This window comes from Amblyomma americanum, chromosome 11 (genome assembly GCF_052857255.1).
Source record: "Amblyomma americanum isolate KBUSLIRL-KWMA chromosome 11, ASM5285725v1, whole genome shotgun sequence".
NCBI classification, from domain to species: domain Eukaryota; kingdom Metazoa; phylum Arthropoda; class Arachnida; order Ixodida; family Ixodidae; genus Amblyomma; species Amblyomma americanum.
In genome coordinates this window covers 65,765,399-65,784,406 of record NC_135507.1, presented here as the reverse complement: position 1 = coordinate 65,784,406, position 19,008 = coordinate 65,765,399, and the positions used below count along the sequence as shown (strand labels likewise).

At 43.8% G+C, this 19,008-nt stretch overlaps 1 protein-coding gene across 1 annotated transcript in view; it reads left to right on the top strand.

Annotated features, from left to right (window-relative positions):
* The window catches only part of LOC144111483 (receptor-type tyrosine-protein phosphatase epsilon-like), a 102,633-nt gene that overhangs the window by 73,140 nt on the left and 10,485 nt on the right, over positions 1 to 19,008 (top strand). Inside the window, exons 17-24 of the mRNA XM_077644795.1 lie at positions 173 to 308; positions 1,787 to 1,936; positions 5,085 to 5,184; positions 9,717 to 9,793; positions 11,194 to 11,322; positions 13,876 to 14,001; positions 14,416 to 14,567; positions 17,905 to 18,040. Of these exons, the coding sequence (XP_077500921.1) occupies positions 173 to 308; positions 1,787 to 1,936; positions 5,085 to 5,184; positions 9,717 to 9,793; positions 11,194 to 11,322; positions 13,876 to 14,001; positions 14,416 to 14,567; positions 17,905 to 18,040 (1,006 nt within the window). The remainder of the gene's footprint in view (positions 1 to 172; positions 309 to 1,786; positions 1,937 to 5,084; positions 5,185 to 9,716; positions 9,794 to 11,193; positions 11,323 to 13,875; positions 14,002 to 14,415; positions 14,568 to 17,904; positions 18,041 to 19,008) is intronic.

Below are 19,008 nucleotides of genomic sequence, written 5' to 3'. Positions count from 1 at the left end.
CCTGTTAAACCGCTCTTATGCTCCTTGTGCTGTCGCAGGTATATTTAGGGCTGAGAACCACCTCGTTAAAGTATGCACAAAACATAAGTACCATGTGCCTATGAATAGCGCGAAGTTTGCTGCCCATTTTAAATTCGAAAGTTTTGAAATATAGCTACTCCTTCTCCTTCAGAGAGAGCATCGGCAGAACTGGGACCTTTATACTCATTGACAACATGATCTCTCAAGCGGAGGCAGAGGGAAAAGTGGATTTCCTCAAGCAACTCCTTGCTATACGCCATAGCAGAATGAACATGGTGGAAACTGCGGTGAGAGTTCTTTTCGTTTTTATGACATGACAGCTTGTCGTTCTGATTGAAACGGGTCACGATGAATAAGACTGTGTGAAAGTACCAACGATGTTCTTCTTCTACTGCCTACGACTTGACTTCTTTAGAATCGCTGCTTTCAATACGTCATTAAAACTGTCAACACTAGATATTCTTGATAAATGTATCGGCTGGAACTTTTACTGGGAATGCAACTAGTAGAATGAAAATTTATTGTGCATTCGCGAGTTTGTGAATGATAGCACCCTCTCAACAGGTCAGGACTCCCACGCAGGTGTAATTAAAGTTGACACGAGTCACTCTGATCATATTAATATAACCATTATTACATTTCACTCCCCTCGCACCAAACTGCGTATTCATTCGCTTGACCACCATAAAAGTCTAAAGTGGCATTTGGGTTACCTGAAAACCATCAATTTAGAAGTTATCTGCTCAAGCACATATCTAGATATAATCTTTTCTATTTCAAAATCTTTGCCTAAGTACAACTTCCTAGCTTGCACCATCACTTTTTTTTGGCCCTGAATATTCGGTGGCCGCTTTTGTGGAACAAAACTTCCCCAACTTTTCACTGCCTAAAAAAGCTTACTCTTTTCTAGGCGTGCATCAGAGATTTTGGGAGCCTTCCACTGCTGCTATGTTGGCCTTGTGCTGCTAATTTTTTTCTATTTGAATGCGGGCAAGCTTAGTTAACAATTCTTCCTTTTGCCGCTACCTGTACCGTTAGATATTTATTGTTAATTATCCGGCTTTGTTTTAAATGAGTTTTATTATACAATTTGTGCATTTTCTGAAACATCTAATGTGCAAACCTGCACCAAGACTATTCCCAAACCATTCTGAACAATACTTTTATATTTAGCGCTATTATCCTTAGTTCTCGTGTATAACGCTGAAGTGTTGAGCGTTCAGAAAAATTCAAACTGACTGAATGGGGGAAAGATCCTTGCGTTTCCTTCTGGGCCCCCTGAAATTCTTCCTGCGTAAGCGCAAGGAGACTCGAATGAGACACGAAAAGTATTCTACGGTTTTTCTTGGATGCTTCGTGCCACTTTTTTTAATCTCAGTTCTTGACTGAAGGCCCTCCAGAGCGAATATACATGTTGGCTTAAATCTGACACCCTCAGTATCATCTAGATTAGCGTAAAATTCAGTTCAACAATACAACGACAGTTCAGACCGCGCGTTTCATCAGTGCAGTAAACTAGGACTGTAATTTTTCACTTCTTGCAATGACTGCCTCCGTCCCTCAGAAAACATTGATGCTAAAAGGAAATAGGAGAGCTCTGCGCTTCATCTGGCCGCCTCTACCCAACATGTGCTGAAGAAGACTAAAGCGACTGCAGTGGCAACTTTACAGAGGCGACCATTTCAGTGGCCGCTTTGTATACCAGCCTGTTCACTGTTCACATTCCGAATGTTATTAAAACGAACTTTTTCCTGTTCTGTTTCAGGAGCAGTACACGTTTGCACACAAGATGGTGGTTCAGGTTCTATGTGCAGTGAGCCGAAAGTTGTCTGTCAACGAATTCTTGAACTTGTACCCGAACATGAAGGCCGAACACCCTATCACGGGGAAAACTCCCATCTGCAAGGAATTCGAGGTAAGCGTTATCAAACAATTTCTGTGCGACGAGCTTAGAGATTTTTTATGTTTTAGAAACTTGCTTTACCTGTGTAGCTGAGATTGAATTGTCAAATACGAGGTATTTTACTTCAGACGCCATTTTTGTATCGGTGTGTAAATCATTTTCTTTGCTGCTGTAAAAAAATTTGAACGTGTGGGCCAATAATACTGCACTATGAAAACACTTCACAGCACACTTCTCCTCAATATGCCTTTTTGTTGGTGAATAAAAAGATAAAAGCCTGTACTCATGTACGAGCTGTGCGAAGAAACGTGTGACTATCGTGCGATAAAGCAGCCGAAAACCGACAAAGCACGAATACTGTACCTCAAAGGCAAATGCTGCATGCCTGTTGCTGCTGTGAGAGCTGCAGTTTTAGCGCGTGGTGAGAAGCTGCAAAAACTTATCTCAACATAGCTGCATCTACCTCGCTCAAATGATATTGCTTATGCAGCATTATTGAGATTTATAAATATAAAATCATGAATGCTGTAGCTGTCGTCTCTTGTCATGCGGGCTTTTCACATCAGCCTTGAATCACATTTCTTTGTTGTTGATTTCTTCAATTAGCCGGCCGAATTAGGTAACCATAATGTCGCATATGTGAATAATTGACGTAGGTATTGTGAAGGAATTTTCGTTCAGCCCCGTGCTTTAATCTGACACTAAACTGTTTAGGCTCATAATATTAGAAGACAAGTGTTATCACGGCAAAAGCAGTGAATAGAGACGTGGCAAGAATAGGACGGCACACACACAGCGCTCATTCACAAGCTGTGTTTACATGGGTGTGACCGATGGGAATCAGAGTTAGAAGCGGAGCGGCCGCTAAGCGTGGTGAGCTGCGACTTCATAGCGAAATGAGCCCTTTAAGTGACCTTAGGCGAGAAAACTCTCTCCGCGACGCGGTCGCAATTATGTAAACGCCGCTTTTTATTTGGCAGAGAGCTAGTCGTGAAAAGAGATGCGGTTAGCAAGGAAAATAAAGGAAGAAAAGGCATCAAGCGTCGAGGAATGGAGAGATTGGGTTCAAAGACACTACAGATCAGATGGTCCCACTAGTGAAAATTGCCGACTAGCTTAATAAAGCTCCAAAGAAAGAAAGTACGCGAAGTAGATGCAGAGGAGCTCCAGAAGAATTGATAGCCAAATAATAACGGCGATTTGGGACTTCTCAAAAGAGGCAGCGGGAACACGGTACCACGGGAATAGAGAGGATACGCACTGTAGGCAAAGAATGAGAGCCCGAAGGCTTCCGTAGTTGGAGGGTGGTGGCAGGGGGATTCGCAGAGCAGCGAGGAGAGGTACTTCAACTTTCCCTTTTATGGAGCGCCGGCAGACTGAAATTGGGGAATGAAGGCGGGAGAGTGGAAAAGAAAACTTTTATTTATTTTCTTTTATTTTATTTTGATCATACTGTTATTCTTATCTGAGGCTGTTAGGGGAAACGGCAAAATTGAAGCCCAAAACTACTGGAACAAATACCGGCATAGAGACTTAAATAAATCGAGAAAAACATGGCCGCCACACAACAAGAGAGCATTTCGAGTGCCAAGGCTACAGTACATTCTGAGAAGCAGTCATGCTTGAAATAAAAAGGTACAATGCGGCAAATGCACTAGGCAAACTGCGAAACAAAGGCGGTTTTTCTGGAAAATATTCTAACAATAAAAATTACACTAATGAAAATGCTGTAAGAAAATTCCTGACAAGAATCAAGAAGTATGAGCTGTACTTAGCCGCGAAAGAAATTCATTTAGTCACGGACTGCTGACTATATTATTTGTTAGTGCTTCCCATACCCTGACTGCTTGCGGGTAATAAGAATATCTAAATGTGTCACAATGAAATCAAAATTCCGTTAAAAGTTCAGTATGTTCTGTGCGCGTGTTTCCTTTTAATGAAGGAGACAGGTCTCGGTCTACGTATAATTTTAAGGCCCCAATCAAAAGTAGGGAAAGAAACTTCATTCATAAAAATCGGTCTTGACTACTGACGATGGGAATACACTAAAGATTAAGATGACCGCTTGGAGATTCGTTTCTTCTTCTACACTTGTTATAAATAAATCGAAATGCCCTCCTCTGGACACCCTTTAGTTAAGCTATTAGTTCTGTTGTGCAAGAGAACCAGCAGATAGCGTATTCAAGTATAGAAAGACCGAAGGATGTGTAAGCCAGAAACTCCGTAGCAGGGGATGCTAACGGGAGAGATCGACACAACCAACACACCAAAAGAGAAGGCTGGAGATGGAGCGCTGCCCACAAACATACTCGCTGACAACATTTCAAGGCAGTGCAGCTGAGGCTAGGCAGGAAAGCGAAATAGACGGTGCTTTTGGCCCCTGCCACGAGGAGCGGGTAATGTTTTTTTTCGGGTTAGGAGTGCGGAGTGGCGAAGAAGATAAGATGGAGAGAGCATGCGGAGCTGCTAGTGCTGAGCCGAACCACTCCTCACCACATGGGTGCAAAAGACCGTCTCGTCCCCTTCACTACCTAGCTTCTCCTGCATTTTTACCAAAAGTCATTCCCGACTACAGCCATCGAAATATCTGAAGTCACTATGAAAGAGGTTGAGAGAGGGGCGTAAATATATATAGACGCCTTCTTCTCTTTATCATGAACGCCTGCAGCACGCACGTGGCCATGCGGTTCTTGTAGCCCTAGAAGATGGACACGTTCTAGAACAAAAAGACTCACCCCCATCAGGCAACGTGGGAAACCAAGTGGCTCCTAGCGTAGTGTTCACTCTAGGCCTGACTGGCGCGCTCCATAAGGCACTCTTTTACTAACGTGCTGTCTTTACCAATACGCATCAGCCGCAGGTTAGGGGAGTTTCGCACACAGCCTTCGACTGTCGGTCGGAGTCCATTTAATCTCCGCATATGTTTTTTGTCTTACCACTGTAGCTGTCAAATCTTTCCCGACTTCCTGTAGCATTGTCTTAGGAATAATGCCTAACGTGTGTCAACTTGGAGCAGCGCGTTTATAGGATTATACTGTATTTGCTTCATTTCTGGCAAGTTTATTTCTAATAGAAATCGTGAGACAAGTAAGAAAAGTACACCTTCAGGTTTCCTTATACAATATTCTGAGACACTGGTGATTTGCTCATATCTTTGAAGCGTCTGGGTTTGGTACGTCCCCAACCTGGAGCCTCGGAATTCAAAGCTGCTCGGGACGAGAGGAATGCTTCCAAGAACAGGACGCTCAAGATTTTGGCATGTAAGTGGTGGTTTGCATATGAAATTTTTAAGCGCATGCTTGGAAAGTCTTCAATGAAAAGTTCTTTTTTTCCCTCAGGACAAGGGAATATTCATAATCAATCCGCAAAAGCTTTGAGGACATTTTTTTTCTTCATCTTGCGCAAAATAGATTTCATTATCGCTCAAGTGATAGAGAGTTGCGCAGAATATAACCAACCCCTGTATATAGTGTTTATTGATTGAGAGAAGACATTTGACTCACTGGAAAACTTCAGCAGTCATGCAGGCAATGCGGAATCAGAGTGTAGAAGAGTCATGTGAAAATAATGGAAGATATCTATAACGACTGCACAGCTACCATAGTCCTTCATAATTCAGCAATAACATTTCAATCAAGAAGTGTGTCAGGCAGGGAAACACTATCTCGCCAATGCTATTCACAGCCTGATTATAGGAGGTTTTCCGAGGTCTGGATTGGGAATTGTTGTGTTTAAGAGTTAATGGTGAATACCTAAGTAATTTTCGTGTCGCTGATGACATTGGCTTGCTAAGTCACTCGAGACACCAGCTGCAAAGCACGATCACAAAGTTAGACAGGCAGAGGAAAACGGCAGATCTTAAAATGAACATGCAGAAAACAAAAGTGATGTTCAAAAGTATCGCAAGAGAACAGCAGTTCACATTTGGTCGCAAGGCGCTGGAAGTGGTAAGGAAATGCATCTACTTAGGGCTGGCAGTTGCCGCTGATCCCGATCATGAGAGGGAATCAACTTGATGAATAAGAATGAGGTTAAGCGCATATGGCAGGTTCTCTCAAATCATGAATTACTGTTTACTAATATCCCTCAAAAGAAAATTATACAACAGATGTATCTTACCGGTGCTCACCTATGGGGCAGAAACGTCGAGGCTAACGACAAGGGTTCCGCTTCCGTTATGGACAAGCACCGAGCTATGGAAAGAAAAATGGTAGGTGTAACGTTAAGAGACCGGAAGCAGGCAGAATGCGTGAAGAAACAAACGCGGGTTAATGACATCCTAGCCGAAATCAAGAGGAAGACACGGGCTTGGGCAGGGCATGTGATGCGAAGGTTAGATAACTGATGGTCGTTTATGGGTGACGGAATGGATTCCGAGGGAAAGGCAGCGTAGCAGGGAGTGGGAGAAAATTATGGGGGGAATGAAAATAAGAAGATTACTGGAATACGGTTGCCGCAGCTGGCAAAGAACGGGCTTTATTTCAGCGACATGGCAGAGACCTTTGACCTGCAGTGGCCGTAGTCAGGCTGATGATGATTATGATTGCCATGTCTTTTGGCGAACACATGTATTTAAAATAATTAATTCAAGTGTATCTCATAGCCTACATTTGTCGCCGTGTAATTGGTTGCCGTATTAACAAGGGGTGAAACTTCTTATGCCTCCCTGAGGGCACGAAGTACAGAGGGTAGTACCAATTGCCGTTTAAGTTATGTTCATAGCGAATGGTGTGCCGGTTATCGCCATTACAGCGGACGACCGAAACACTCGGGCGTGGGGGCTGTTCGCATGTCATCTGCTTCACGTGAGGGCTGGCCAAAAATCGGTCCCGCTTGGGGAGGTGAGCGGATGTATCGCTGTCCGCCTGCTGTGTGCGGCTGCGCGCCGCACTTTACTTGCGTATTGTACACACTTCCTTTGCTGTTGTGGTCCTTTAAGACTGCTAGATCTTCTCTTCAACAGTGGTAACCGCTGCGCAGGAACAATTTGTAGAGAAGAGAAAACATATATTTCATGAATTTTATTCACAGATGTACCCTTCCCGTTACTTCCAGCCTAAAAGAGATATTTGAAAATACAATATATGTCTAGTTACAGCATTCCGTAAAATACATACAATGCGTGTTGACGCCCCAGCGGTGTTAAGTTTTTCTCAAACGGCGCAGCTGACATTTAGAGTATACCATTTCACCTATATTCACGCAGTACCTGTGAGATCCATTCTGCATAACGTCACGCAGTTCAGAATGATGAATCTGTACACAATGAGCGCACGCAATTTGTTGCATGCACGATATAGCCTACAATCGTAGATAATTAAAAAAAATGTTGGTATTTATGTAAACGCCTGAATCCTAACCACTATCACGCAGTGGCCTTCACTGTATATGCTGATATATGCGACCCCAATAAAACTTGTATAACATACAGTTGCATAATCACTTCCCATGTCGTGGCGGCTAATTGCGGACAAAATCCTATTATTGCTTTGTCAACACCGGTAACGTAATCATTTTTCATGATCCACGGTGCCGAAATAAGCGGTGGCTGCCGTGAAAGCGTGCGCAGGGATGGGTTCCCGTCGTATGCTTATGGGTCTCGCTGCACTCTTCGCAGTTTGGAAGGTCGCAAATACAAAGTCAATCACCATCGTATATGTCGCAGCAACGAAATCACCAATGCACTAAGAAATACGACGCCAAAGCAGCGCTGTCCTGCGCCGCAAAGCAGGTGACAGCGAGCGAGATAACGCGACTGACGGAGTTCGCGGAACGCGCAAAGGATGTGTGGCAGTTACAACTCTCACCTCTTCAGAAATTCTAAAGACGTAGAGGGTAAGAGAGTGTGCGAGTTATCTTTTCTCTTTTTAAAGCCTTCTTGCGCTTAGATGTTTTTCTTAACTACCGATGTTAGCGCCAATTTCTTCTTCAGTTATGTTCAAAACGAATAGCGTACAGAGTCAGGCTTAAACGCAGGTTTCTCCAATTAGTCGGGTCAGAAGTGGGTCGCACTTTCCTCCCCTTGTCTTAATAGTGACGGATAAGGCAGGAAGCGTGAGAAAATCTTTCTCACAATATTTAAATATGGCAGGTATTAGAGCGCAGATTTCACTTCAAGGCCACATGCGCCTGACGAGGTGGATGCCCGATCTTGAGGCGTCGCTTACCATCATGTGCTTTTACTTCAGTTGCGCCGGTCACGCTCTTTCTAAACAGTGTTTCACGCTGACAGGGGATGGTGGGGCCTGCTTTCTTCCTCAAAATAGCTGGATATTCATTACAACGCTTCCTTGCTTTAAATGCTAAACAGATCGGCCTGTTTAGGCAAATATAGGGGGATCCTTGTTGTTTTTTCTCCGATGTTCGGAGAGCATCCAAAACTGGCGACATTAGCTCCGGAATTAAGAAAACAAATTTCTTTACGCCATTTTTTGTGCGAGGCGGCAAATTATGGAGGAGGCACTCGAGCAAGACGTAAGCTGCCTCTCCGCATAAGCAGGGTGACTATAGGATATGAACAGAAGAACTGGGCGACGAAACAGTGGCAAGAAACTGATGCAACTGATATAGCTTGCATTCAGACTAAGGAGACTTTGCAGTTGGAAGCAGGGCTGTGGCGCCACCTCCTGATAGATATTTCAAAGAAGGAATAGGGAAGAAAACTGTTTTTGTCATCCCGTGTTTTTGCGCTGCCTCTTATTCGCTGAAAAGCTTTGCCTTTTTGCTTGATTAGACAAGATCTTCACGTCAATAACTTTAGTGTAATGCGGCCAGCCTTTCGCGGAGAGGGTAAATAATAGAAGACTTCGGAGGTTGCATTTCGTATTTTCTTCCTTTGGACATTCACTTGCGGAGAAAGAAGCCTGGTGTCGTTTATGTTGTAGGAAAATGTATATCTTTCTGGCGTAGCTTGTTGCTACCAGTAATGTTTATGTTTAGTACCCCATTGTTATAAGCAATTCTGCAATCAACTTGTAGACAAACGGAGTAGAAAATTGCGCCCTGTCATATACAGCTCCTTGCTTTCGAGGATTTCTTTTCTTGTGATATAAGGGTGATAGCTTAAATTGGAAGTGCACAGGTATTATGTTATCTTCTTTTAAGGAATTGATTAAAAATGAATTTGAAATTTTCTGCGCGAAGGGCAAAGTAGATCAGTTAATTTGAAAGGAAAGGCTAATGGGTCGCATTGGACGCTTTACCGCACTGGACTCGCGCCAGTACGTGCAAAGACTTCCTGCGCAAAACGTAATTTTCAGTGTGCAGAGGGTCTGATGGAACTCTAGTTACGGCCACCGTGCACTGGCGCCAATTTGTACCAGTTCGCCACCGTTTCCAAGAGGCCCTCAAGAAGAACCAGACACGGGTGGCAGCTATTGCGCATCATAACTGAAGCTCAATACGCCTCGTCTCTCATGAAGAGTCCTGAGTGCCATATGCAGCTATATTCATTAATTCCCTGTTAGGAATGGCTTTTTCTAAGCACATTTTTCTTCTTCGTCTCTGTGTACTTTCTTTGAAGAAGTTTACCGTCAACAGCATTCCCCATGGAATGAAAGATTCATAAGGTCATTACCCACCTTGAGGCGTGCAAATGAAGAAAGGACGAAAAATAGGTGAACCTATAACTCTTCTATGAGTCAATGTGCAGCTATTCCAGGCCCAGAGGGCTTACCTGCAGCATCGCTAAAGGTGATAAAGTCGTTACAAATCGGCCATAGTTTCAATTCCACCAGAAATAAGTCATGATTTTATTTTTTTATTTTCAAAAACCCTTTCACCATTCTTTTAGCCGACAGCAAGAGGTACCTACTGAGCACGGAGGGCGACAGCAGGAAAACTGACTACATCAACGCCGTGTATGTGGATGTAAGTTAATCATTTCATTGCTTGTCGGGCATGTTTGATGTCTTTCTTTTTATTTGAGTCGATAGCAGGCAGCACAATTCCATTCGCGCGGCAAGGCAGACCTGTTGCTAGCTTATATACTACATTTTTAAAACATAACAGGTTGTGCTTTAGTATCAAAACGAGTTATCCTTTAAAAAAAGCACTTTTCATTATAATTGGCGGCAAATGTTTATGCCCTCACTGTAAACATGATGCTGGTGGGAAGGTGTTAAAAGCTGAAATAAAGAAGTGTGAAGTATTTTAAAATGTTTCTTGAGGCAAAACAGTGCGAATGCAAAAGGCAAAATGCCAGTTGTCGCGGGTTGTGAGCAAGCGTTCATTGTTAGTCCGGATCGCAGCGGTGGCCTAGACGTTTGGGCATCCTCCTCGCATGCAGGAGGTGCAGGGTACGATCCTCAGTGCCGCCGGGTCACGGCATAGCGAGGCTACTTGTTCAAGAGAAAAAAATCCACGCGCTGAAGCGATAGGCCCAACGGTGTGCATTAGGCTCAAGGTCCATAAGCTGCAAGTGAACTACTATAAGGCACGGAGTAGTAGAACATTCCGAATGAAATTTTGTTGGCACTGTTTTCTTCAGGTCAGAAGACATTGAGCAGGAAAGACGCGTTTTCGCATCTCATCTGTGTCGAAATTTGGTTACCGTGATTGGGATTTCATCCTTAAGCCCTAATATACATCAAATGCCAAAGAAAAAAAAAACGTCAAAGACATTAAAACGCAAAAATCCTGCTCATCATCTAATAGCCATTGTTGGCCCATCATACACTGTGAAAAGTGCCTTTCCCCAAAATTAAATGTAGTACACTTCTCGCGAAGCAGTACTATTCTGCCAGCAGATAGGTACTTATTAGTACGGGCAAAAAAAAAAGCTCAATCGTTTCAAATTTAGAATTTCTCCGCAATGGGCAAACCATATATACTCACCTGCCTCTACACAAAGCAAGACATTCATACATTAAATAAATGACATGAAGATTCAATGTGCATAAAGTGCGTCACCTTAGTTCTTTACAAACCAAAATGAACGGTGTCCTAAGGTTTATGTTTGCTAAGGATGAAGCCGTTGAAACGAAACGACCGATTTAAACCCAAAGGCTGAGAAGCTGATACACTTCAGCTGCATATTTACAATAACGAACAGAATTGACGAAAAAACGGGGGAACAAAACAAAATGTAGAAATAAAAATGATAATCCGAGAGCTAAAAACACTCAGGTCTTAGGCGGCCCAGCATCTAAGTTACGCACTGCCATGCTGACTAAATGCGATATGTTCCGAAGATGTAAGTTTAAAAAACTTGGTCTTAACTTGAGTGTAAAAACTGTATTCCTATACATGAAAGCTACTTTTCTTCGCAGGGATTCAAGAAAGCGAATGCGTACCTCGTGACACAGATGCCACTGCCGGAGACTGTGGAAGATTTTTGGGAAATGGTCAGCAGCGCGGGTTCAGTAACAATTGTTACTTTGGGGTCTCTTGAGCACGAGGTGCGTGTGACAAAAGAATGCTTCCTCTCTATACCGCCACTCATGCATGATTTTCACAGCGGTAATTTATGTGGACATCTTTGTGAAAACATTGCTCGCAGCTTTTAACCACTTTGCTTCACGCAGGAAAATATTCGGAGCCATTTTAGATTTTTTTATGCTTTTTTCAGTGACACGGTAGCCTTTTTTGTGCTTTCATGTCTGCAATCGTGTAGACAGGCACCCCCTGTCAGGTGGGACTGCGCTCTTCAGCACCTGCTTCTTCTTTCCTGTTAATAGCCATTGCAGCAATGCCAATTCGACCCATTCCATCAAATGTACACTCTGGATACATGGTTAAACAATATTCCATTAAGCCGTCTTAATTATTACTGATATCATAAGAATACCCCCAAAATATGAACACCAGACCAGCCGCTTTCGCTTGTTTTAAACGTGCTTTCATATAAAAAAACTCTAGCTTTTTATCTTTTTTCTAAGATTAAACGCCTTAACAGTGGAACCACCCATTCATGTCTGTAGACTGATCTGAAGCTCTAAGCTACATGCTTATACTCTAATCGTGTTTGAGGAAGTGCCTCGCAATGAAGGTCACGTATTTGCAAATGAAGTAGGATATGGCGAAAGGAAAGGAGCGCCGAAAAAGAAATCTTATGAAAATGCTTTGTTCTTCAAAAGGAAATTTCAAACGTGGAGAGGCTAAATTTTTACGTTGAATATCTAAACCTCTCCTTTTCCTGGAATTAGTCATAAGCGGCGCCGCAACATCGAGTTTGCCAAACGTTTTTTGTATGAAATCGAGTACAGCCCAGTTGACGCTGCACGTTGAAGTATAACAAACTACTCGAAATCCGAAATATCTTATTTAAAAATATTGTTATGCTTTAATATATTGCGGTGCAAGTATGTCCGATGGTCTGCTATGGGCAAAGGACAGGCTCCCAAAATATTAAAGAAAAACGTCTTACAGGGTGACCAAGAATCTCTAAAAATATTAGGCCAAAATAAATTTACTGACACATCATGCGCGGCTGGCGCAAAGGAACAAAAGTTGGGCATCTTTTCGGCGCGCATTTTCTGTGTAATGTAATGAGGTTGATTATGATATGGAAACAGCGAAATAACGCCAGCAGACAGGACGTTAGAGAAGAACACAAACATGGGTTGACTTTTGCAACCAAATGATTTATTGCGACAAGGAACGCAGGTACAGCAACATGAAAGAAACATGGCAAGTAAAATACAAGCGATCAGGCATATCGTGCAAAGGCCACAATCAGGCACAATCAGTGTTCTCATTGGCTAAGATAGACAAGCTCTTGTGAGATCAGAGCCATCGAAGGCTAGCTCACACACACGTCAGCCAGCCGTGTGTCAGCCAGCTGTCGATGACTGGTGCCACAAGAGCTTTCCTATCTTAATCAATGACACCACTGGTTGTACCTGATTGTCGACTTTACCCGATATGTTTGGTTATTTGTGTTTTGTTTGCCATTTTTGCTTTATATTTCTGCCTTTCCTGTTGCAATAAATTATTTCGTTTCTAGGCAGCGGTGTGTTGTTCTCTCACGTCCTCTCTTTTATCGCTGTTGAGTCGTTTCCATCAACATGCACCAAGAAGATAAACTAAGCCCTTTTCTTGATTACGAAAATGGTACAAAATTACGTATTCATTTCATGGTCCTTAAAGTCCCACAGCAAATCAGGCTATGACGGACGCTGAATTGAAGTGCTCCGGAAATTCTGACGGTTTGGGGTCCTTTAACTTGCACAGTATGGGATAGTACATGGGCCTCTAACGTTTCGCCTCTACCTAAATGCGACCGCTGTGGCCGAGATCAAACCCGCGTCTTTCGGGGTCGTACAAAGGTTGTAAAAATTATGAACAACACACTTTTAATAAATTTCCGGCTCTATAGCACAATAAAGCAACATAATGTTTCAGACTGCTTACATTTGCTCGTTAATGAGAATTACGATCCCATATTTTATTCTACCATACGCTAAACTAGGAAGCCAGTTGCCAGAGTTTAGCAAAAATGAAATTTACAAGGCATCAATACAGCGTCCATTCAATATCAAGATTACAGAACACGGTTTTAAGCACTCTGACTGCTTGCAATTTGTGGCAATGGTTCATTTTATATATTTGAGTTAAGCATGTATTGTTAAAAATAGTGTTGAGGAATGCATTTACGACCATCAACAATGTAAAGCAGTTTCCGGCTGAAAAATATGTGGCATATGCCATTCTTGAGTGCCATCAACCGGACATTTGGCTAGCTTCTGATGAGAGAAATGGTCAGCTTTGCAGCCATTCAAATCCTGGTTTGTTAAACCGTGTCATCAAGTGGACGGTTTTCATTAATGCCGGTGGCGTTTTCTCAGGCATATCAGCGTGACATTCGACTCAGATCATCTGAGGATCGAAAACAAAGCAGTAGAGCGCCTTCTTCGGAGAGTATACTGAAAATCCTTGCAAAATATGTGCAACTATTTTTCATATATATTTTTTTTTCAATTGCCTAACGCAGTACACCTTGCTGATTTCAGAAAACGCCGCAGTTTTGGCCAGAGCTGGGCTGCAGTTCCGAACTGGGAGGAACTACATTGGAGCAGATCGACAGCACTGAGTTCCCTTTCATGGTAGTACGGACATTCCAAGTCAGCCAGAACACGGTACGGCTGAGTATTGAGGCTGACTTGCAACGAGCCATCACATTTTCTTTGGGATTATAGGCTGTTCACAGTGGCACGCAACCCAGTGGTCAGCTCACCTTTGGGTGGCCTCTAACAACTTTCTCGGCAGCGTGTTCTGATTGCAATTCCGTCTTCGTGCAATGCCTTCAGTACTGGTTTCATCAGTTGTTCACTTGTACAGGATAAATTTGGAGTGAAACAGAACCTCCCAATAGCGTTACATCGAAACTGCGGTTGTGTGCAGAATAGGTGAAACTAATAGCAGTAATCTCTGTCAAATGCGAAGTTACACATTCAGAACAAACTGCCACAAGTGCTGTATGCAGTAATTTACTTTCTTTTTGGAACTTTTCTTTTGCCAGATATAACATGGTTGCTCTTTTCCTTCACTAGGAATCCCCAGTAATCGTGAAGCAGTTCCACTGCGACACTTGGAAATGTATCGGCAAGGCGGCCGACTCATGCACCATCGTATTGGACATACTCCGCCGTGTGGAACAGTGGCAGATGCGGGCTGAAGTCGCACCTATCGTGGTGCAGTGCTGGTGAGTGACTACTTATTGCGAAACATACTAACTTTACATGACGTCCGAAGTAGCCTCCTTTCTATAACAAGCAAACGCCTCCTACTGTCGTCCACTTCATGCCATGAAGGCGAGCAAGGAGTCGATTCAGAGGGGCTCAGTCTGGTTATCTCTATTAAATTCCTATCTATTCCTCTACACGCTTCCACCATAGCAATTAACGTGTACAGTGTGCAAAAGCCGCACTCGCGCAAGGAACGCACCCTCCAAAATGGAAGACAGATATCTTAAAACAGAATCCGAAATATAGCATGTTCCATATGCCTACCGTTTTCTTCACGTTTCACATTCCGCAAGAAGGGTTTGCTTGAAAAAAGCAGTACTGGCCATGCCCACGACCATTAACAACGTTCAGGCATGTCCTAAAACCGCTATCGCAACGGAACGTTTGGCACAGTGCAGTATTGCCCCAGCGGTGCTAGCTCGCGTTATCTGAAAGACGTTCATACAAGAAAAGATTAAAACAATGTCAAAACTTTCGCCTGCGGCGAATTACCCGGATGATGGGCATTCACGCTAGCGGCACGCTTCAGAGTGCCTTCAGTATCCCTATCACTGTGCGCCGAAAGCCGCCACATGCGCCACGGCGGAGAAACCGCCGCTCGATCCGTGGCGCTGGACCCAGCGTTTACCGTATTCTAGTCATAGCGGCGGGTATTTTAACGCGACACCATTAAAGGCCTCGTTAGACAGAAAATCAGGCGCCAGAGTTGTCGGCGTCGTTGTTTTGAGTGCAATGCTTATAGTATGGCGTAGCGCGGCCAGGTGGCCACCCGCCGAGAGGCAACCAAGGTGTGCTACCTAAGACATGTGACCTTGCGGTGTCATCAGAACCTGCCAACCGGATTGTGTGCAAATTGACCACCATATAAGGCCGCAGTTAACTCAATGATTGATCGTGAGAGGTTGCACGAGAACAGAACGCTGGGTCTCAAAAAGCATCGCCGCTGGCAGCGCCTCCCATCACAAGGCTGTGGACATCTCTTCACCGCTGCTTCATTGCGAAAGAAGTGGTGCGAGGCCTCCGAGGGTCCTATGAATGTAAAGTTCAGAATGATCAACTCCGCATATATGGGAATTAACTCATTAAAGCTATCGTGTGATGCCATTAAGACGGAGTGTCCTCTCCAGCTTTTGCAGCTAGCTACCGCTTATCATAAAATGCCTTATGTCGTTACCAGTTAATATAACACAAAAACCCCACGTTAGATAAATTTACCATCCATTTCCGCTATGCCTTCGATAGCGAAACTAGCGAGAAATGTGGCTCACTTGCCAGCGGCACGGCCACGGGTACCACTCGTAACCACCACCTATAGCTGTCGCGCGAACCGACTTTACGCTCCAGTGCCAAATATCACAGTTTTCCTCCCATATCTCTGCAATCTTTATTTCGAATAACATTGGATGACTTTGTATTCTTATTAACATCTTATTAGGCGTCTTATTGGCATCTTTTCTTACTTGTGGTTCCCGCCGATTGTTGTAATATCCGTACTTTCAGTGAAAAATCTATAATATGAATTCATTACTTCCTTACTTGTTCTTTTTGGATACAGAATTGTACATAAATGTGAGTGAAGGGGTTCGAGAGAATTCAGAGCTATATGCTCCTGGTGCTGTAAAGTGATTCCAGAGCATTTGAAACTTAATAAATGAAACATCGTATGTGAACTAAATCTAATGTTACTTTTCAGTTAATATCTGCCATTTCTCGGGCATGTTACGGCTTGGCAATACTTTGCATTTGCTCGACGCATTTCGGCGGCGTCTAATAAGGAAGAAATAGGATATCTGACGCGGTCTCTTATTTCCTTCTACAGAAATTACCTGACGACTGCGATTCTCAGTGATGCAATTACTGACTGTCGCTGCTGCGGTACTTGAAACATAGGCAACCGCACGAAAAGCAAAGAGGCTCTGGGTTTCGACTTGTGCAACGCGCACAGCGTTCCATTACCGAGGAGCCTCGCTTCCGGCGAACGACCACCCGCTTGCAACCTTCCCTACTCCGGCGCCCTCTTTTCCGAGCGATTCATGCCTTACTGATGACGTTATGTCATGCAATGGAAAATAATTTTGCCCGAAAATTCATGGGCGCTACCCTCACTGTGGAGAAATGTCCGTTGACTTCCACATAGTTCTGAATTCTGCCAGAAGAATCCTTCCCTCCCCCAAACCCTTTCCCTTTCCAAAATGCGTATGACGCAGCCCTGATCAATGTTCAGGGCTGGAGTCTCAAAGGCATCTAGTCCAACGGGCTCTAGTTGGGGCATCATCCAGCCGGGTCCCGGACTAAGGACTTCCCCTATGTTAAGGGCCATTTTTTGCCTGCAAGCTGTGTTCACTAAATAAAGTTTTCACCACCACCATGACGTTATGGGCGAGCAGGCGACAGCGCTCTCTACTCTGATGACCCGTGGCCACGCGCAACCTGCATATTCAATACCGTACTGTGCCTTAATTCCTCGTTCAGAGGTGCAGCTCAAACGATGCAAGCACGACAGACACACAAAGGAAACAGCAGGAGCACCTTCCTCCTCCGCTTTCGTGCTCGCGCTCTCTTCACTATCGCTGTCTTCCACCCTCCGCCGCGCCCTGCGCTCGGTTGCGTAGAGGCACGCAGCCCAACCCGGGAACCGGCACCTAAGAACTTTGCTCTAATAATAATAATAATAATAATAATAATAATAATAATAATAATAATAATAATAATAATAATAATAATAATAATAATAATAATAATAATTGGTTTTTGGGGAAAGGAAATGGCGCAGTATCTGTCTCATATATCATTGGACACATGAACCGCGCCGCGAGGGAAGGGATAAGGGTGGGAGTGAAAGAAGAAAGGAAGAAAGATGTGCCGTAGTCGAGCTTTGCTCTAAAACAAGAAAACTGGAAAGAGATGGCCACTTTACGTAGGACATACCCCAGAAAATCAAAGGCGGAGAGTAGACAGAAAATCTGCCTTGCATGCTGGGGGGCGGGGCTCGGTCCCCCGTGATGCCTGGTACCCACCGGTGGTACAATGGGTATCAGCTTTCCCCTGTCTGGTTCCCGGCTTCTTCAGAGAGAAATGCTTGGGAATTGCTTATTTGATCTTACCTTGAGTCCAAGCCACCAATAGCAATCTGCGTCGCTCATTCTAATGCATTGTCAACATAAGCCTTTTTTTGTTTGATCGCGCCAGTATGATCTCTGCTGGCTTGTTCTGCTTCTGAGAACCGCTTGCGCCCACTGCACACACTGCATTAAAGGTATGTTACTTATCGTGATTTCCGTTTTTATAATACAGTGACGGATGCGAAGAGTGCGGCGTGTTCTGTGTCCTGGCCTCCATCTGCGACCAGCTGAAGAATGAACACGAGGTCGATGTCTGTCGTTGTGTGGAGCGGGCTCGTGCCAGCCGTCCGGAATTCATCACCAATGCTGTAAGGACACTCTACACAAAGCAGCTCGCGAAACCTAGCACCCATCAAGCTCTTTCTGATTTATTTTCGATAAACTTTCACAAATCTTGGCCTTGATTGTCAAAATTGCGAGTGGAAAGCACCAGAACGCAAGCTTAGTTATAAACAATGCTCGTTAGATTTCACATTAACCCTTTCCCCAATCCTATATGGTAACTTTGAATTATCACCGTGAAGTTGAAAGCATACTTTCGCTTCAAAGCACACGCTAAGTTGTTGAAAAATGAGAACTTTTGCTATGATGTACATTTAGCACCAAAACTAGTTAGGCAAGAGTGTCTACTGAGCCGCTTCACTCCCGTTTCAGCTTCCTAGTAACACTCCTTTACCGAAGTGCTGGTTTAATTGAAAAAAAATTGGAAAGAGCCTTGCCCCATCTATTCGTTAAGCAGTGCTGCCATTTTATTTTTTTATGCTGTTTTCATTTTATTTTTATATATGGTGAAAACTATCAAAAATTCTTTGAGCGCTCTCTAGAAGACGTGGGGGGGGGGGGTCCAAATACAAGGTACTCGCCGCCATAGACCCAGCTCTTATATAATAAAAATTAATACTTTAAAGGAAAATACCTGAAGGCGGCGATGCATAAACACGTGAGTATGCATGTTATGGTACAAATAACTGAGAAAAATTAAATTAAACCGACTTCCTAATGAAAACTGCTCCCGTAAGGTTCGAATATTGTGCATTACTTATGTCTTAATGGAACAGAGGCGGCAAAAGCCAATTTTATCTCTGGCGGTAAACTATTCCAGTATGTGGTTATTGCAGCGTTAGTGCCCCGTTTCTGATAGAAAAAAAAAAAATTGGCAGCAGAATGTTGCACGTGATGACCCGTGATGCCTGCGCTCTGAGCCGCGACAAGAACTTCGTCGTCAGTCGCGTGAGAGCGCTCGTGCTGTGATTGGTCCTCTTGAGGTTAAACTGGG